The sequence below is a fragment of the Ixodes scapularis genome, unplaced genomic scaffold (assembly GCF_016920785.2).
Source record: "Ixodes scapularis isolate PalLabHiFi unplaced genomic scaffold, ASM1692078v2 PGA_scaffold2__306_contigs__length_199485367, whole genome shotgun sequence".
Lineage (NCBI taxonomy): Eukaryota > Metazoa > Arthropoda > Arachnida > Ixodida > Ixodidae > Ixodes > Ixodes scapularis.
Window position 1 is genome coordinate 141367420 of NW_024609857.1, and position 16311 is coordinate 141383730.

Below are 16311 nucleotides of genomic sequence, written 5' to 3' on the forward strand. Positions count from 1 at the left end.
CGAGTTCCCACAGTTCATTTGCAATGCGACACCATCAAGATTGCCGGTCTCCTACTAATGTGAGCTCGTTCTGAGCATGCGCTTTAAACAGCTCCCTGAAATATGCCGCCCAGTGCCAGCGTCCAGGAAAGGGCATTGCAGCCCTTCGCACAACAGTAAGGCATTTCCACTTATGCATTAAGCGCTCCACATGAACTTCATCATCTGCTATAGCGATCGACACTCGGCGTGAGCATGTTTCATTATCTACTATAAAAACCACTGAAGCAGGCGATGGAGCAGACGATGGAGGAGACGATGTTGCAGACAACGGTGCTCATCCGGGCTACCTAGGGGGCGCTGAGGGGATCTACTAGTGTTGACTTTTAGAAAAGGAAACGTCCAGGCCTTGTCGTTTAGATGGTATTGGCCTGACACGCCTTACCAGAACACTCATAATTAATTTCTATGACCCACGTGGATCTTTTGACGTACAACCAAAATCTCGGTCACACGCGACGCCTTTCTCCGATATAAGCCTCCGTCAGGTTGCGGACACCTCGTCCGGGACTCAAACCCGCCACCCCGCCTCGGGGATAAACAACGGAAAATGGATCTAGTGAATCCGCGCTGCGCCTCCTGGCTCAGATACGAGTCGCCGCGAGTTCGCCTTGCAGAGCTTCACTACCGGCGCAATGCAGGACACGGCGAAGCCAAGATTTCCGCGTCTACCGCTTTGCGGCCTACCCTCGTCCGACGTGTTTGCCGCTTGTCACGGTTTGGGGATCCACCAACGTTACTAGATTAGGTCAGTTCTGGAACTCCCGTGGAAGGGGTCTATCCCCCCCCCCCCCCCTTCCCGCCCTCTCCCCCTCTCACTCACCTCAGTCCGCCTTCCGTCGTTTGGAGCGCCATCTAGATTTTTGTTTCATAACTGTGTGTTTCATACAGCAGAGCTGGAACGCCATCTAGACGCTGTGCTTCGAAACGCATACGTATTCCATAGAACACACTGCAGTTACCATAGCAGCCATCCGGCGCTTCGAACGAACGACGAGAGGCCTATGAGCAAATTCAGTTTCTCCGCTAGATTTAGCGGGAAAATTTACGTCGTGACCTCAACGCACTGAGTGGGTATTAAGGCCACGTGACGTCAATTCTCCCGCTAAATCTAGCATGGTTACGCCGACGCTGACGGCGACGCCGACGCCGCTCAACCCAGAAACGGGCGCCTAAGTGCTGCGCTCTAAAAAAAAAAATGCAGATATTTTTTTTTTTTTAAAATGCGCATATGGTATTGAAACAGTGAGTAGTCACCGACTGCTCACCCTTGCTTACGTCTCCCAGGTGCGACTACTCTTGTTACCAGCAAATCTAAAATTTAGGGGGTCGGTTGGTGATTCCCCCCCCCCCTCCCCCCCCCCCCAAAAAAAAAAATCCGTGAATGAAAAAAAAACAAAAAAAAAAAAACACCGGTTAAATGCCGTCCCGTCCTTGAACGTTCGAACGTCAAATAAACATCAAAATCCGGTACATAAAAAAAAGCTGTCAGCTTATGAAGAATGATAAAAGAGGCCGGAACATCTGCGTGACACAGAAAACGAGGGCTAACGCTGCCCATCTCTGTCAGTCTTATTTCCTTTACAAAGGAGGCGCACCCTGTGTCATTCAGACGTTTGTTGCATTATTTTTTTATGAACTGCCTGAAATTGGGAGTACTTGGCGCAGCACCTTGGTCCTAAAGGCGCCTTAACTGCACAATTACGTGTATAACCCCCCCCCCCCCTTTCCCCTTAAAAAAAAAACGGAAAATATTGCTTTACAACGTTTATAACATTTTAATACAACCTGCATGGAAAATAAGACACAATAATTGCGTGACTTCGGAAAGCAATACGAAAATCTAACCGCCACTTTTTTCGAGTAATATCTAATAAAGATTTTGTCAGATTACCTAATCACTAAGGAGACTGCTGGGAACGTAGGTACTACGCGCGCAGAACGCGCTCGCTTTAGAAGGTTAGAAGTAATTGGTGAATGCACATTCAAAGTGCCTTGTGGTTTAGATATTTGTTTTAAAAACGTAACTGTTGCATAGGACGGGATGTGCAGTGCACGTAACTGCCCTCGTTGTATTGTGCATAGTGGCTGAAGGGTAATTGAGTCAGACGTTTATTGCTTTATTACTCGATTGGGGTGGAGTAATAAAGCACAATTATCGAAGATTTTTGCGCCTGGTGTAAAAGTAATCATAATCGACATTCTGGGTAAGCTGTACAAGACTTGTCTGTAATAAACGCCAGGCTAGTTGAATATGATACACGCCATCTGGAATGTTAGTCGAAAGTAACTTTTCTACTTTTCGCAGGCGTGGGAGCCAGAATGCCACCATAAAGGAGAGAATCTATGAGTAAAGGTTAAAATGTATCCAGAAGCCACAGATATCTATGATTTGAGTACAGTCAGACTGTGCCCTTGGTGTCTGAGCACAGACACAGAGGACAGATACATAGTGTACATTTTTAGTACGGCCAAGCGTGTTACAATCGCCTTCGGCTTTTTTGCGACGAGATCGGTGTTGCCATGGAAACCGAAGAGCGCTCGATGTGACGTATAGCGCAAGCAAGGCAGCCACCCTTTACCCTTTTATAGCAATTTCTAGAACGCGGTTTTCAATCCCCTTTCACAAATGTATATTCAATGGCAAATTAAGACATATCATTAGCTCAATAGTTTACTCTAACATCCTGTTCATTTCACAGAAGCCAACAGTGAACATAATGCGAGAAAACCTTTCGCAATTGAAGCTAATCACGTGCCATTTATCTTGATCACTTGTTGTAACCGAAAAGAGAATATAAACAAAACTTCCAGATCCGATAAGCAGTGGAATATTCACTCACCGAGAGATGCCCTCTTGTCGCCCACCAGCGCCGTATAGGAAGTGAGACCCGTCATGGCCGCACCGCTGGCATCCATTCCATGACTCCACTGCACAGCCGTGGCCTGACCTCCATGCTCGAAGCCCAGGTACTGGCCGTACTGGTGGCTCATTCCATTCACTTGCGTCCTGGGTGGACTCATCTGGTGCTGCGACGAGTGCTGAATCCTCGCTGTCGTCATCGAAGGCAAACCCGAACTGCTATTCATCTTGGCCGCGGACACGTAGTCCTCTTGATGCTGCGGCGGAGGCGTCTGGGCGGTCCACATTGCGTTCGTGGCCGTCATCATGACGGGACTAGAAGGCGAGGACGACTCTTGGGGTGAGTACTGGTGGTAAGACTTGTGATTCGGCTGCTGCATCTGCTGGTAAGGGCTGCTGGGAGAGTAGGACAGCGGCTCCGTGCTTGCTGGAGTAAGGTGGGAGTAGGTCGGGTTCGGATCCTCCAGAATGTTAGAGGCCTCTCTCGTTGGCCCCGAGGACATCCCCGAGGATGACACCGGAGGGTAGTAGGGAGCCGAGTGAACCGCACCGGAAGCCGGTTGGTACCTCAGCACTGTCGACGGGGCGCCTTCCACGATATGAGAACTCGACAAAGGCGTCGGCGTCTGGTAGTATCCGTCGCCGTAACTCCCCGTGTACTTGGGCGCGTAGTAGATGGCTGTCTCTGCCACTCCCGAACTCCTCGAGACCGCTGTCTCCTGGCCTTCGGGCTCCAGTGATTCGCATTTGATGGGCGACGAAGCATCGTGCCTTGGGTCCTCCGAATGCTGTTCGACTCCAGCGAATCCTTCGTCTCTCTCGGGGGAAGAACCGGACCCGTTGGACGGGTGCACCGCTGACGGATCCTGCTGTTGAAGGTCCACGGGAGAGTCATGGTTGACATCTTGCTCCTCATCGGGCAGCTCTTCCTTGATCCAGGTCTGGCCCGCCTGTCCCGTCTGCTGCGTCGGGTTGTGATGAGGGCTGCCCTTGTCGCCCATGTCTTCGGAGGGCTGCTTGGGGAAGGTCACCAGCTTTCGCATCTATCTGCTGCTCGATTATCGGCCCGACAGACTGCTTGCCTGTACCGGAGGGAGAAAAAAAGGAAAGGAAAGGAAATTGAATAGGAGTTATCTCCGCAGTGGGCATGTCTAAGTTAAGCAGACTACGAGCCCGGAGGGCAGTAGGCGGGTGAGGAGGCTGTGTGTGGAGAAGGTTTGCTTAATGCTGTTTCAAGTATCCTAGTCCGCGTGCAGCTCGTTCTGGAGCAACTGATAAGCTGGCCGGTTTTATCGACGAGCCGGGAAAGAGGCGGCGGGGACGAGAGAGATTAGGCAAGGTCACAACACGTTGATTCCAAAGTCTGGCCAGTAAAAGATGGATGACTGCGGATAAGCACAACAAAATCACGTTCTTCTGAAACTTCCGCGTATAAAAGGACGAAACAAAAGTAGGGTTGCCGGTTATGAATAACCTCACCGACTTGACGACCATCAGTTTTATGTTTTGTAGAGATATCACAGGTATTTATTGTTTTTGCGTATCTTCGCACGATTGTGTGTTTTTTTATAAATGTTTGAATTGTTGAAAGAAGGTTGTTGAAACAGGGAAAGCGGAAGGTTGAGGTCAATCTGTGCCCGCAAAACAGATCCACGCTTTCTCGGCTTAGCTGTTGATAAGATTTTGTTTTCTTCTCAAAATAAATTAGAAGTTTATATCCGTACGCCTGTGTTTTCGTACGTCTGTGTTTCAGTATTTCACGCTAAGCGTGTTTCATGAGCACTGCATGTTTAATTTTAGAATATTTATGCGTACTCCTGATGTCGACAGCGTTCAGTTCTTTGTTGCACCATACGTCGATGCGCGGCAAACGCTAGGAGTCTATGAAGCCAATCAAGCAATGCTTAAAGCGTCACGTCACTGCACTTGTCGTTTTGATAGTGGCTCCTTATGAAACTCAAAACTCAGAGAGTGCACCGTGACTTTGCAATTTAATTTATGTTTGCTGGTCTTATAGCTTTTGATTGCACTAATCTTGCCGATTTATTCAAGAACAAGAACAAAAGAAAAACATGCAAGAATTAGAGGGTTAAATGCAAATACATTGGCAGCTACTTCAGTACGTATGTGCTCAAGGTAATTTATACCACTATATTTAAGACTTATCCAACACGCACAAAGTTAGTCAAAGATTTGCACTGCGAAGTATTTTCTAGATAAGAAGTAGAAGCTCTTCAATCACTATTTTGACGAGACGACCTTAAGCACTGTAAGCGGGGAGACTGAGGGGAACATTTGTATTTATTACTTACTTTAATCTTTTGAGTAATGCGTTATACAAAACTGTTCACTTTACTAAACTTGGAATTCCTGGCACCTTTGGAAACAATGTTTGTCAGCTGTAACGATGGTGATTGATAAAATTATATTCTACATTATTATTTTGGGTGGCATGCACCCAGCCTCTCTACTGGGTATACGCTCACCCAATCTCAAGGTGCTGCATACAAGGACGCTTTCTGCCGTATATCGACCGGCCTTTTGCTCGTTACACTGGAACAAAACGTTAATGTGAAATGTTAAAGCCCTTCCTAATACTGCTGAGACTACAAAAAAGGTATTTAAGTTTTAATACCCTTGTTACACGGGCACACTTAACTGCAGTTACGCTAAGCCACAATTAGCGCACAATACTTGCCGACAACATTCTGCGGTGATGCAGTCAGAGCTATGGGCGAACGTGCGCTTGAGCATCTTGAGCACCCATCAAAGCAGTGCACGCGCTCTCTTCACTTCTTTTGAAATAGCTGTCCGAGGGTCTAGTGCGGCATCTGTGCTGCCACGTAACCGCAGTTAGACCTGAGGTAACCGCGGTTAAGTGTGCCCGTGTAACAGGGGTATAAATGTATCTTAATTCTACGGAAAAGGTCGGGAAACACAGCGTCCAGCGTGTTTTAAACCTGCGGTGGGGGGGATCGGTGGCCGAGTGGGCTGAAGCGCACACCCAGCTCGACGCGCGTGGAGCGAAAGCTCGCGCTGCAGAACCCAGGGATCCTGGGTTCGAGCCCCACCCCTGCCCGTTTCGATCTGGATGAGCATCGTACCGGCGTGCGGTCGTGTATCACTACTGCGTGGTGCACGTTAAAGACCCCAGGCTAGCGGTTGTACTGCACTGGCTAAATTGCTCATCTACAGCGTGTGACTCGTCGCAACTTTAAATGGCAGACCAACTACACGCTGTATAAATATCCCCACAACCCCAATTATTATTAAACCTGCGGTGAGTATTTATTTATGAGTTCTTCTGAGCGCGGGAGTTCGCTAAATATGGCAGGCGATGGCTCCGCTTGCCAAATTTGGCTGTCGTGTTGCCGACTTTTTGTGGTGGTCTCCTTTAACGGTGCATGCTGCATAAAAAAAAATGTAGTTATAAAACAAAATATCGGGGTTTTACGTTGCAAAGTAACTGAGGTATGCGGAGGACAAGTTCGGTCTGCTTCTTGCGCAGGGGGTAGCGGTGACGTCAGAACGCCGAGTCCTGATTGGCTGATCGCGACCCCCTATCTGAGCAAACTGAGCGTCGTCTGCTCCTTTGCAACGTCGTCTGCGTCTGTCTTACCTTTCCTGCGACTTTCGGAAGTGCAGGTCTTTACGAGCGAGCTCGACTTCGCCTTTCAGAGAGGGCAGACGAAATAACTCGAGCGGTACGTTGTTTTTGTCTAACAACTAGCAGCCGCGCATCAAGGAGGGAAGTCAAAGGACTCACTGGCGAGGTGTCCCGAGGCGCTGAGGTTTGTTTGCTAAGAACCGAGAGTAAGCGTGTTTGTGCCCCGCAAGTTCCCTCCCAAATACTTTTTCCCTCCTCTCGTGTGCGGCGAGACTCCTCACTTTTTAACGGCGTCGGCGGGTTGGCGCCGTTGGCGCAGTTAACGTCGTCTGCTTTACGTCTGCTAGGCAAAGCGATGGCTGCTTTACCTTTCCTGCGTCTGTCGGAGACTCACAGCTTTTTCATCGGCGAGAACGCGGCCTTCGAAAATGGCGAAAGGAAATACCTTGAAGGATACGTCCTTCCTTTTGAGGTGAAGGATTTCACTCTAGTCGCGAATGTCCAGGCGTCGTTTAAGAATTGTAGCTACGCGGTAAAGATGACGCTCTTCGATAAAGGTGACATTTTAGAGAGGCACTGTGAGTGCCCTCGCTGGGTCGCAAAGTGCAGCCACATGGTGGCTACCGCACTTTAAGCGGCTCTAAATGGACTGTCCAAGATGGACCTTCTGCAGCAGCGGCTGCGACGCCCCAAGAGCAGCATGCCGCGGCAGGTCGCTCGCTCAGGTAAGAAGTAAACACCGTGTTCATGGCTATGTTAAAATATTTGGTTGCACGAGTTTCGTGAATGGTACTTCGCGTTTAATGAGTTGTTCTAAGATAATCAGCTAATACCAGATGACAGGCGATGTAGTGACTGTAAATAAACAAATGCGGCTGTGCGATCGGTACTGTGAGCACATCATAGCCCAAACGTTCTCGATCACTGCTTGTCGTCACAACTTTCTCGCTCGACTAAAAGGCTGTTGTCAGTTAGCGTATTGGGGTATGTATGTGTGGCGTAAACCCAAGTGGCAAAAGTTTAAAAACCTGTGCTAGTCTGTGGAAGAGAATCCGAGCAAGATCGATCGAGCTACCCGAACGGCGTCGAACGTATCGTGGAAGTTATGTCGTAGTCTCGTTGACACCAAGAAATAATTATTGTTATAATGCAAATAAATGCAAAGGTGCAAGCGAACTGGACAAGAATGACGAAAATAATCCCTGGAGAAGGGGAACAGGAGGGACAAAGGTCAAACACAAATCTTTTTTCGAATGCCGCGTTCTCGCCGGTGAAAAAGCGGTGAATCTCCGACGTACCGCCCGAGTTATTTCGTCTGCCCTCTCTGAAAGGCGTAATCGAGCTCGCTCGTAAAGACCTGCACTTCCGGGAGTCGCAGGAAAGGTAAGACAGACGCAGACGACGTTGCGAGCAGACGACGTTGCAAAGGAGCAGACGACGCTCAGATTAGGGGGTCACGATCAGCCAATCAGGGCTCGGCGTTCTGACGTCACCGCTAGCCCCTGTGCAAGAAGCAGACGAACTTGCCCTCCGCATATGAATGACGCCCCAGAGGGAGGGTCATATGAATGACCCTCCATTTTTGGTGCTCCAAATGCTGAAACAAAAACTGCAAAGCTTGTATTAGTCAGAAGTTATCAAAAACTTGGACGTTTACAACATTGACAATTCTAAACAAAGTATTTCTACTTTATACTACCATATAAAAATATTAAATGTAATTGTATGTTACACGCTCTTTAAAGGGGAAAAAATCACCTTTGCTTTTCAGCGTGACTGAGTGCGTTGTCTCCGTCTGTAAGCGCCTACGACGAGTGAACAGACTGGCTCCATCTGTCAGGGAGCCCTAGAACCCTATCGATATGCGTACAAACGCTTTTCGCGCATATTACTCGAGCCACCGCCAGTCGGCGTACCCTCCGAGCCGCCATTGTTGGACCTCCAGTTATGATCGCGCCTTCTATTCCCACCTACAGGATACATCATTTGTAACCGCTATAGTCAGTTCGAGGTTAAGAAAAGTATTCGAGGAAAAGGAGAGCTGGGGAAGAGGAAGCAAACGGAATGCTGGAGAGGAGAGAAGGAAACATCCTCCCCTCTGCAGCGTTCCGTCTGCTTCCTCCTGCTTAGCCTTCCTTTCCCTGGAAAACTTCTCAACTTGTAACTGAGTACTGCGTGCGATGGGCGACCGCAATAGGAAGTGTGAACGCAGTCCAGCTGGGAAAACGTCCTCGATGGTAACATGTAAAATCTGCAGTGCAAGCATTAAGACATAAAACCATGATATGTGCGCTAAACAGGCCCATCTGGCGCACATGAATTGGGCATATTTCGTGCCATTTCCAAAACACCAATTACCCAAATGAAAAAAAAAAAAAAAACAGAGGACGACGTCGACAGTTGTTGCTACAATTCGTCGATGGTACGGCGGCTTCGATCAATCGCGACGGTATTCCTAATTTACGCACTTTACGCCGGGCGTCGTTGGTTCGCTTTATTTTTGCAGGCTCAAGAAATTATTTGCACAAGAAGATGTCACGGAATTTTAGAGGGTACGCTGTGGCCGGACACTGTTAGCGCGAACACAATATTAGTGATTTTTTTTTATTATTTGAAAATGACACTGTGAGGCATCAAAATTTACCTCTTATGCCAGTGCACTTAGTGAGCACTTTCCGCCACAATTCCTAGCAGTTCTAATGGCAGCAATTCGATCTCGGAAGAGAAACGAAAGAATCCGACGATCGCTTATTCGCGCTAAGGGCAGCGCAGTCACGCTTATCCTGTCACACCACAGTCACTGACAAGATGAGAACGACAGAAAAGGGCCTTCAGCATTTCGTGAGCCTCGAGCGTGCACACACAGCCAAAGCACGGCGGAAGGCAACGAGAGCATGCTGGAGGCCGGGCATGCGAAAGAGACGCTCTGGCGTTCTCATCCTGTCAACGCGGAGAGCAAAGTCGTCTGCTTCCCACGCAGGGCTTGCGGTGACGTCAGTACGATGCCGAGTTCTGATCGGCTTCGATTGGAAGGATGGGGGGCAGACCTCAATACTAGATGCCTCGAGGTCCACCCACCATTTTGTTTTCAATCAGCCAATAAGAGCTCGGCGTTCTGACGTCATCGCAACCATTGTGAAAAAAAACAGACGAAGTTGCGCTCCGCACGGAGCATTTGCTAAATCCCACGGCCCGCACACGAGGAATCATGGGAACGGTGTTCCTTCGGTCCCCTAATGATCGGTAGTTTCGACCAATTGGATGCTTACACACTTTTGAGTGTCATCCTGAATAAGCGTCGGGTATATTGCAGAGACCTGTCATATCAACTTTATAATTGCTCGTCAATGTCCGCGTTCTCGGTACTGTGCATGCAACTATCCACATTTCAGCCTGCCCGAGCTGCAGAAATCTCTATCATTCTCGTACGGTTTCAAAGACGCTGAAAATAACTTAGAACGGGTTTACTACGGTTGATCGAATGTCATTTCATCGAAGCACGTTTTAGAGAATGGGCACGTTTTATCGAAACAGGGTTTAGAGAAAGCAGAGCCTCAGTTTAGAGAAACGCCGTTTATCGAAAAGGGGACGCTTTAAAAAAAAAAAAAAAAGGCTTTCCTACTTCTCGCGTGTATCACTGGTGCTCGTGTTAAGCCATGGCCCCCGCTGTGCTCCCGCCGCTTCGCGGCGGCAGTCTGCGGCGGCTCATTACAAACATGTTAACTCACCTGATTTACCCGTACACGCCGCTTTGCGGCGGCCGAATTCGCTAAAAGGAGGCTCATCGCCATTTTCTCTAAACTGGGTTCTCTATAAAGGCATTCGATAAACCGGGGTCGGTAAGAGGGCGTTCGCTAAAACCAGCTTCTCTAAACCGCATGCCTCCGACTTAGAACCGCTAAAAATTCTATAAACAGCCCCGCTGAATCCGAACTAAATCGTGGTTTGGGTTGTTGTGAATTATCTGCTTTTTAAGCAACTCCTGCTAGACCAACAATCACGAGAAGGATGATATTATAAGAGATGTTTGCAGCTCAGACCGGTTGAAGGGTGAGTTGCATGCACAGCGTTGACAAGACATTTTAAAGGAGATCTCTGCAATCTACACGACGCTTGTTCAGGATGACCGGATTACTATCAAAAGCGAGTAAGCATCGAATTGGTCGAAATTAGCAATCACGAGGGAACAGAATTAACACCGTTCCCACAATTCCTCGAGTACGGTCCGGGGCGCTTGGGAACGCAAATGCTTTGTTACTATAATAGTTTCTTACGTCAGGTTAAGCTGTGCTGGGAAACGCGACAAACCGATCATGCCGTATTTGTAAACATTGTCGAAGCGCACAACCCACCCCTTGTCTGCTTCAGCGCGAACACTTGATGACAACTCGCTCTCCTATATGATCCGCACAGACCACAGTGAGGTAATTACTGCGCCATTTGCACCGGCGCCTGAAATGAATGACACTTTATTGATACGAAAACTGATAGCTCAGGCGCCGCTACACGGACGGGTGGTTAGGTGTAAGCTGATGCAAATTTTGGAAGTTTTTGATTATTGCTCGAAACAACGTATTTTCATGCCAAGTTCGTCTGTCAAGTTCATGCCAAGTTCAACCCACTCGCAGTCCAATTTCACTTCTTAAAAAAAGGGGCACTTGATATCTCCAAACATGAATGAAAATGATTACCCGAATGCCCGATACATACAAAACCAAGTAATTTCAATGAAAAAAAAAAAACATACGAAAATCGTTTTGGTGGTGACAGGAATAGCAGAAAATCACTGCACTGACGGGAAGCTGGAGGTCAGCTATGACGGCAGGGTCACGTGATGCTAAGATGGCGGCACCCATGTAAAGTGGCCATAACTCTAGACCGCAGGTTTCGCAGTATTCGTGAGACCAAATTTACGCGTTGCCTATGAGAAAGGGGCCGCTCATAACATTGTCAGAATTATTTAAGGCACACGATGAAAGAGTGATGCGTAAATTATACGCAGTTAGGAAGTGTGCCTGAGCTACCCTATAAATGGCACCAATGTGTCGTCTATAGATGTAAGGAGCCTGTCTTGCAGAGTGTCCAACTGCTCAATCGGGGTCACGTGGTTTACTGGCCGTGTTTGCAATACGAGCTAAGATCGTCTGCAAACAACTCTGCCTTTCTGCCTGTTTTCCTCCTTGCCACGGGACAACGCAGCGCATGCGCACTTGCGATCAATCTCCGCAGTAGGCGTCCGCCATTAAATTGCAAACGCTCCCAATGCATGGTTGGAGATGGACCCTCTCTACAACGTATTTGATTTAAAAGCTTCGGCTAGGTGGCGCAAGTCGCCGCCCAATTAAAACGGTTCAGCCATATAGCCATCTATCCATCCATCCATCCGGCATAAGGGGACACATGAAGGTTGCAACGTCGTCGATCACACCGTCATACGCAAATGCCTAAACCAACCTTAACAATTGTAAAAAAAAAAAAAAAATTCTTTTGGCAAGAAATTGGAGTATCTAGGTTTATACGGGCATATCTTTTGCACAGACACATATCGGACGAACATGCGATCGTAGAAATTTCTTGCTTTGCTCTTACAAATTTAAGGTTGTAGTCAAAAATAAAATTGTGTTAGACAACACTAATTCATTGTAACAACTTAGTTAGAGTCAGAGGTTTCCCAATGACCTCTCTCCGCAAAATGCGGAAACGTGCCGATGTCGCGCTCGTGCGCGCATTCTACACATACACACACGCTTTTGCGAAGAAAGTCGTATGTTTGAATTTTTGCGTTCTCTATCTTGCTACTATGCTAATTAGATATTGACCTCGCTTTTTACATTGCTATTAAGATCTAATTAAATGCCAGGCTAATTAGAAAGGGGTCGAGATGGATGAAGAAGACAAAACGAAATTCTCTCACGTGCAAAATTTACTCGGCATGGCTTCGTGATTCGGTTATGTGACTCCAACGTTAAACTTCAACACTTGGGTTGTGGGCGGTTTAGGCACACTAGCAACTAGTAGTTATAATAATAATTATTATTAATTGCTCGTCAGCATTAGGAAAATGTGTATCACGCCCTATTCCGAAGGAAGCAACTGACACGACATAATTTGTTCGCGGATATGCGACATATGCTTGCGCCTGTTGCCTTTCAAGCGAAGCACGCTTGCTGGCTTAATTTAATATTGAGCCATAGAAGCACATTGACGAAATAAAAAGATGAGTTATGGCATAATAACCCGATATATACGATAGTAATAGGCAGCCGGCAACGGCCAGGCGGCGCCAGCAGAGTGAAAGCCCACGTTTCTACCCTGTCTCGTTGCAACTTGGCAAAGGGTGAACGCAGTGCCCTACATTGCGTTCCGATAAGCGCTACCTGTGCGAGCGAAGCGCACAGATATTGGAATTGGAGCATGACGCAGCGAAAAATCTTCTTTGCAGTAAAAGCGCCCTCCGGCGATACGTACTCGTCTGCATCACTCAGTTGTTCTCATTGGCCCGCACGTGCCGTAGCTTCTGCCGTACTCGCATGTCATACGCCCACGGCTTCCTGGCCTAACCAGCATTTCTTGCTAGACACTAGGCTAGACAACACCACCAAAGTAATAACTCACGTTTGAACAGTGCAGCCGCCACTTCAGGGCGTGCCCAATGTTCCTTGCTTCACTAGCTAGATAGCGCCGAACCAAACAGCATTGATGAACAAAAAGTAAGGGCGCTAACGAGCTGGTGTACATTGCACATGGTTGAAAAAAACTCGAGACTGCGGGTAAACCACACAACACTACAAAGTCTCTAGAGACTTTTTAGTGTTGTGTCGTTTACCCGCAGTCTCGGGTTTTTTTCAACCATGTGCAAACAGCATTGCAGGTTATACAGCCCCACTAGAGTGCCTTCATTCACACGCGCGCTTTTGCTGGAGTGGTGACATCTCAGCCAATAGGAGGTATTCACTGGGCGCCATATTTGAGGGCGATGTTTAGAGCGCATGCTCAGAACGAACTCACAGTAATAACCTGCTAAGACCGGCAGCCTTGATGGTGCTAAATGCACGCTCCAAAAGGACTGCGGAAGCTCGCCGTCAGCACACGCTTAGCAGCAGCGCACACGGATATGGCCGCCAGTGAATACTCCCCATTGTCTGCCCAATTGTTTCTTGATGCATTTTGAAGTGCGCGCAACCCGGTGTCACTCAACTCGAGCGCGTAGCTTTGGCTAGTGCATAGACGCCATTTTATCGCCCAAGTCGCGCACCGAGTGCGCCAGAGCGTCACGCGCTGGCACATGCTAGGCCTTGTATTCATGAATTCACCCTGAGACAGACAGACATGTAGGCGCCCTAAGCCCCACTACGACACAGCGGCATCCACCTACGTCTAAAACTATTTCAATGACTCAATATGGTTCTTAAATCAGGTTTGCGCACTTCATGTGGTTGAAGTGATCTAAGGAAACACAAAGTGAAACATTTTTCCTTCGAATGCAAAAATAAAATCACGAAGCGAAAGTGTAGATACCGTAGATTGTTTTCATTTTATCAGGATGGAATTGACTCCAAGCCTTACAAATTCTCAGGAAGCTCTGAGATTCTACGATTTTCCTCCGTTTTTTTTTTTCCAGACACGTAGGGTACATTGGTATACGTTGAATGTTCTCACCAGACGAAAACTCAACGAACGTGTCCACAGACATATCAAAATTTGTGAATAAAAATGCTAACGAGGTTTTGACAACATTACGCTTGACCACCATCGACGGGAAAGGTACGATCTGTGAGCGGGTGGTAGGGTTTAATATCGCTGCAGTCGGCAAAATCTGCTGGTGCCGCGGAACAGCGTTGAGTGTTTCTTTGCTCAATGGCAGCCATTAAAAAAGGCGCGTGGCTGCTAGAAAACTAACACCAATAAAATAACGAGACGAGCAGGCATTCCACCAGTCAACTACGGTGCACTTAACTCGGCTTGAGAAGGCTCCGACACTTCGAATATTTTAACAAAACCAATGTAAAATAATAGATTACACGTATAGAACGACTTTATCAGCAAGCGCAAAAACACACACGCGCACACACACACACGCACGCACGGGTGTGTGTGTGTGTGTTTTCAAAAGCTTATACAAAACAACGATTAGATCTTAATAAAATAATTATGAGATGAAAAATAAATATCGAGAGCACGGTTAAGATGTGACTATAAAATACGTCGATTGCTCACTTGCGACTATAAACGGTCGGCAGATCCGTTTAAGAACGCTCGAAATTTTGTTAAGCCGAAACTGGCTTCGCAAGGCGTCAACGTGACGTGAGTCATGTTATGCCGCTACCGCGTTGCCCTAAAGCTCGGGTATCGAGACCACGAGCAAATATTAATCATAAAGTAATATTTGGTTTCTTGTTTTTACAAAATACCTATAAACACTACGCAGGTAACACAGCAATCTAGCTAACTTCCGCCCACGCACGCACACAAAATAGTGAAACAGATTTGATAAAAAAAATATACAGATGTCACAATCCCTATAGAGCGAGATTAGAGCAAAAACGGCCCACGCATGAACCGCCAAAAGCAAGTTAATAACCTTAAAAGTATAAACACCCTCGGTATTATGGACGTAAGATATTAGTATTCGTCACGTATCACTGTCTGCGCATAACACGCGCTGACACTTGGGTTCAGCGACGTATTAGGTCGTCTATCTAAATCTAGAAACACCGATAGCACAAAGGGCCGATAGCTATACGCATACGAGCTACCGGACTCGACCATCCTTAACTTGTTCGATACGTTTTATCATAGCGCACAACAGCGATAGCGCCCAGTCTAGACCGCTACCGGTGCTCGGAGATGTCCAGTTGAACCTCCCACTTGATAACATGAGGGCGAGATAGTCCTACGGCAGCGTTTCGTTTTTTACCTTGAGATATAAGCGTGGACGGCCGGTGGGACTCCACGCCAGATGACTTCTTGCGTGCGCTGGGAACACACCAGGGTGATTTTCGGGAGCGGCTACTTGTTGGGACTACGATAAGCTTCGCGAAAAAAAAACTGCTCTAGCCACAGTCAGAGAGCAACTGCGTGATCACGTTGCGCGAAAACGACACTGCGACACGTAGCGGTCGTGCTGAGAAGAGCCGAAGGACGGAAGACAGACACGCCAGCTGCTGACCGTTGCTGAAGACAACCGGCGCTTCTGATTGGTCGCTATAACGTCGCGTGGGCTCGCTCGACTCGACGACGAACGAAAGAAACCCTAGAGTAGTCGGAGCGTCTTTGCCTGACGCAAGGTTCTTCTAGGTGAACCTTGAATTGCGCCAAGCCTGAGCTAGAAAAAAAGCTCGAAGAAATTACAAATAAAATACGTGGCTGGAATAAAGCGACCCCGTGGCGTCAACGAGACGGTGCGCGTGTATCAGAAAAGCTGTCTTACTCTTTATTTTTGTTGGTATATTAGTGAAAATTCGGGGTGAGAAGGCAACAAAACTAGGCGCGCAAGCCCCCGCGAGGTTCGCACCGTCAGTAGTCGGACTTGAGTTTCTAAAGAGTGTCATATTTGCTGACGCGGCGGCTCCCACCGAACGGGAGAGGAAAGAGAGCCGCTTATCTACGGATGCAGCCTCGGCGAACCAGGGCTGCGCCGAGCGCTGGCACTACTTTGCGGGTCGGAGTCAGCGGTCGGCGGGATCCGAGTCTAGCGACACTGGCCACAAGCAGACCTCTCTTTGCGATTTCCTCGATTATGGACATTCTATTTCCTAAGTATATTTATTTTCATCGTGCCGGTGCAAGTTTTCGTGGCGGG

The 16311-nt window shown here is 47.9% G+C and overlaps 1 protein-coding gene across 2 annotated transcripts in view; it reads right to left on the reverse strand.

Moving 5' to 3' along the window:
- Positions 1-15853, reverse strand: part of LOC8052207 (box A-binding factor) — a 53861-nt gene extending 38008 nt beyond the window's left edge. The window contains exons 1-2 of one of the 2 annotated variants that reach the window (XM_040500137.2): positions 15427-15853; positions 2883-3984 (exon numbers count right to left, since the gene is read on the reverse strand). In XM_040500137.2, coding sequence (XP_040356071.1) covers positions 2883-3945 — 1063 coding nt within the window. In that variant the 5' untranslated portion in view covers positions 3946-3984; positions 15427-15853. Of the gene's footprint in view, positions 1-2882; positions 4155-15426 lie in introns of those variants that run through there. The other variant, XM_029987080.4, reaches the window with a different exon arrangement.
- Between the last annotated feature and the right edge of the window lie 458 nt (positions 15854-16311).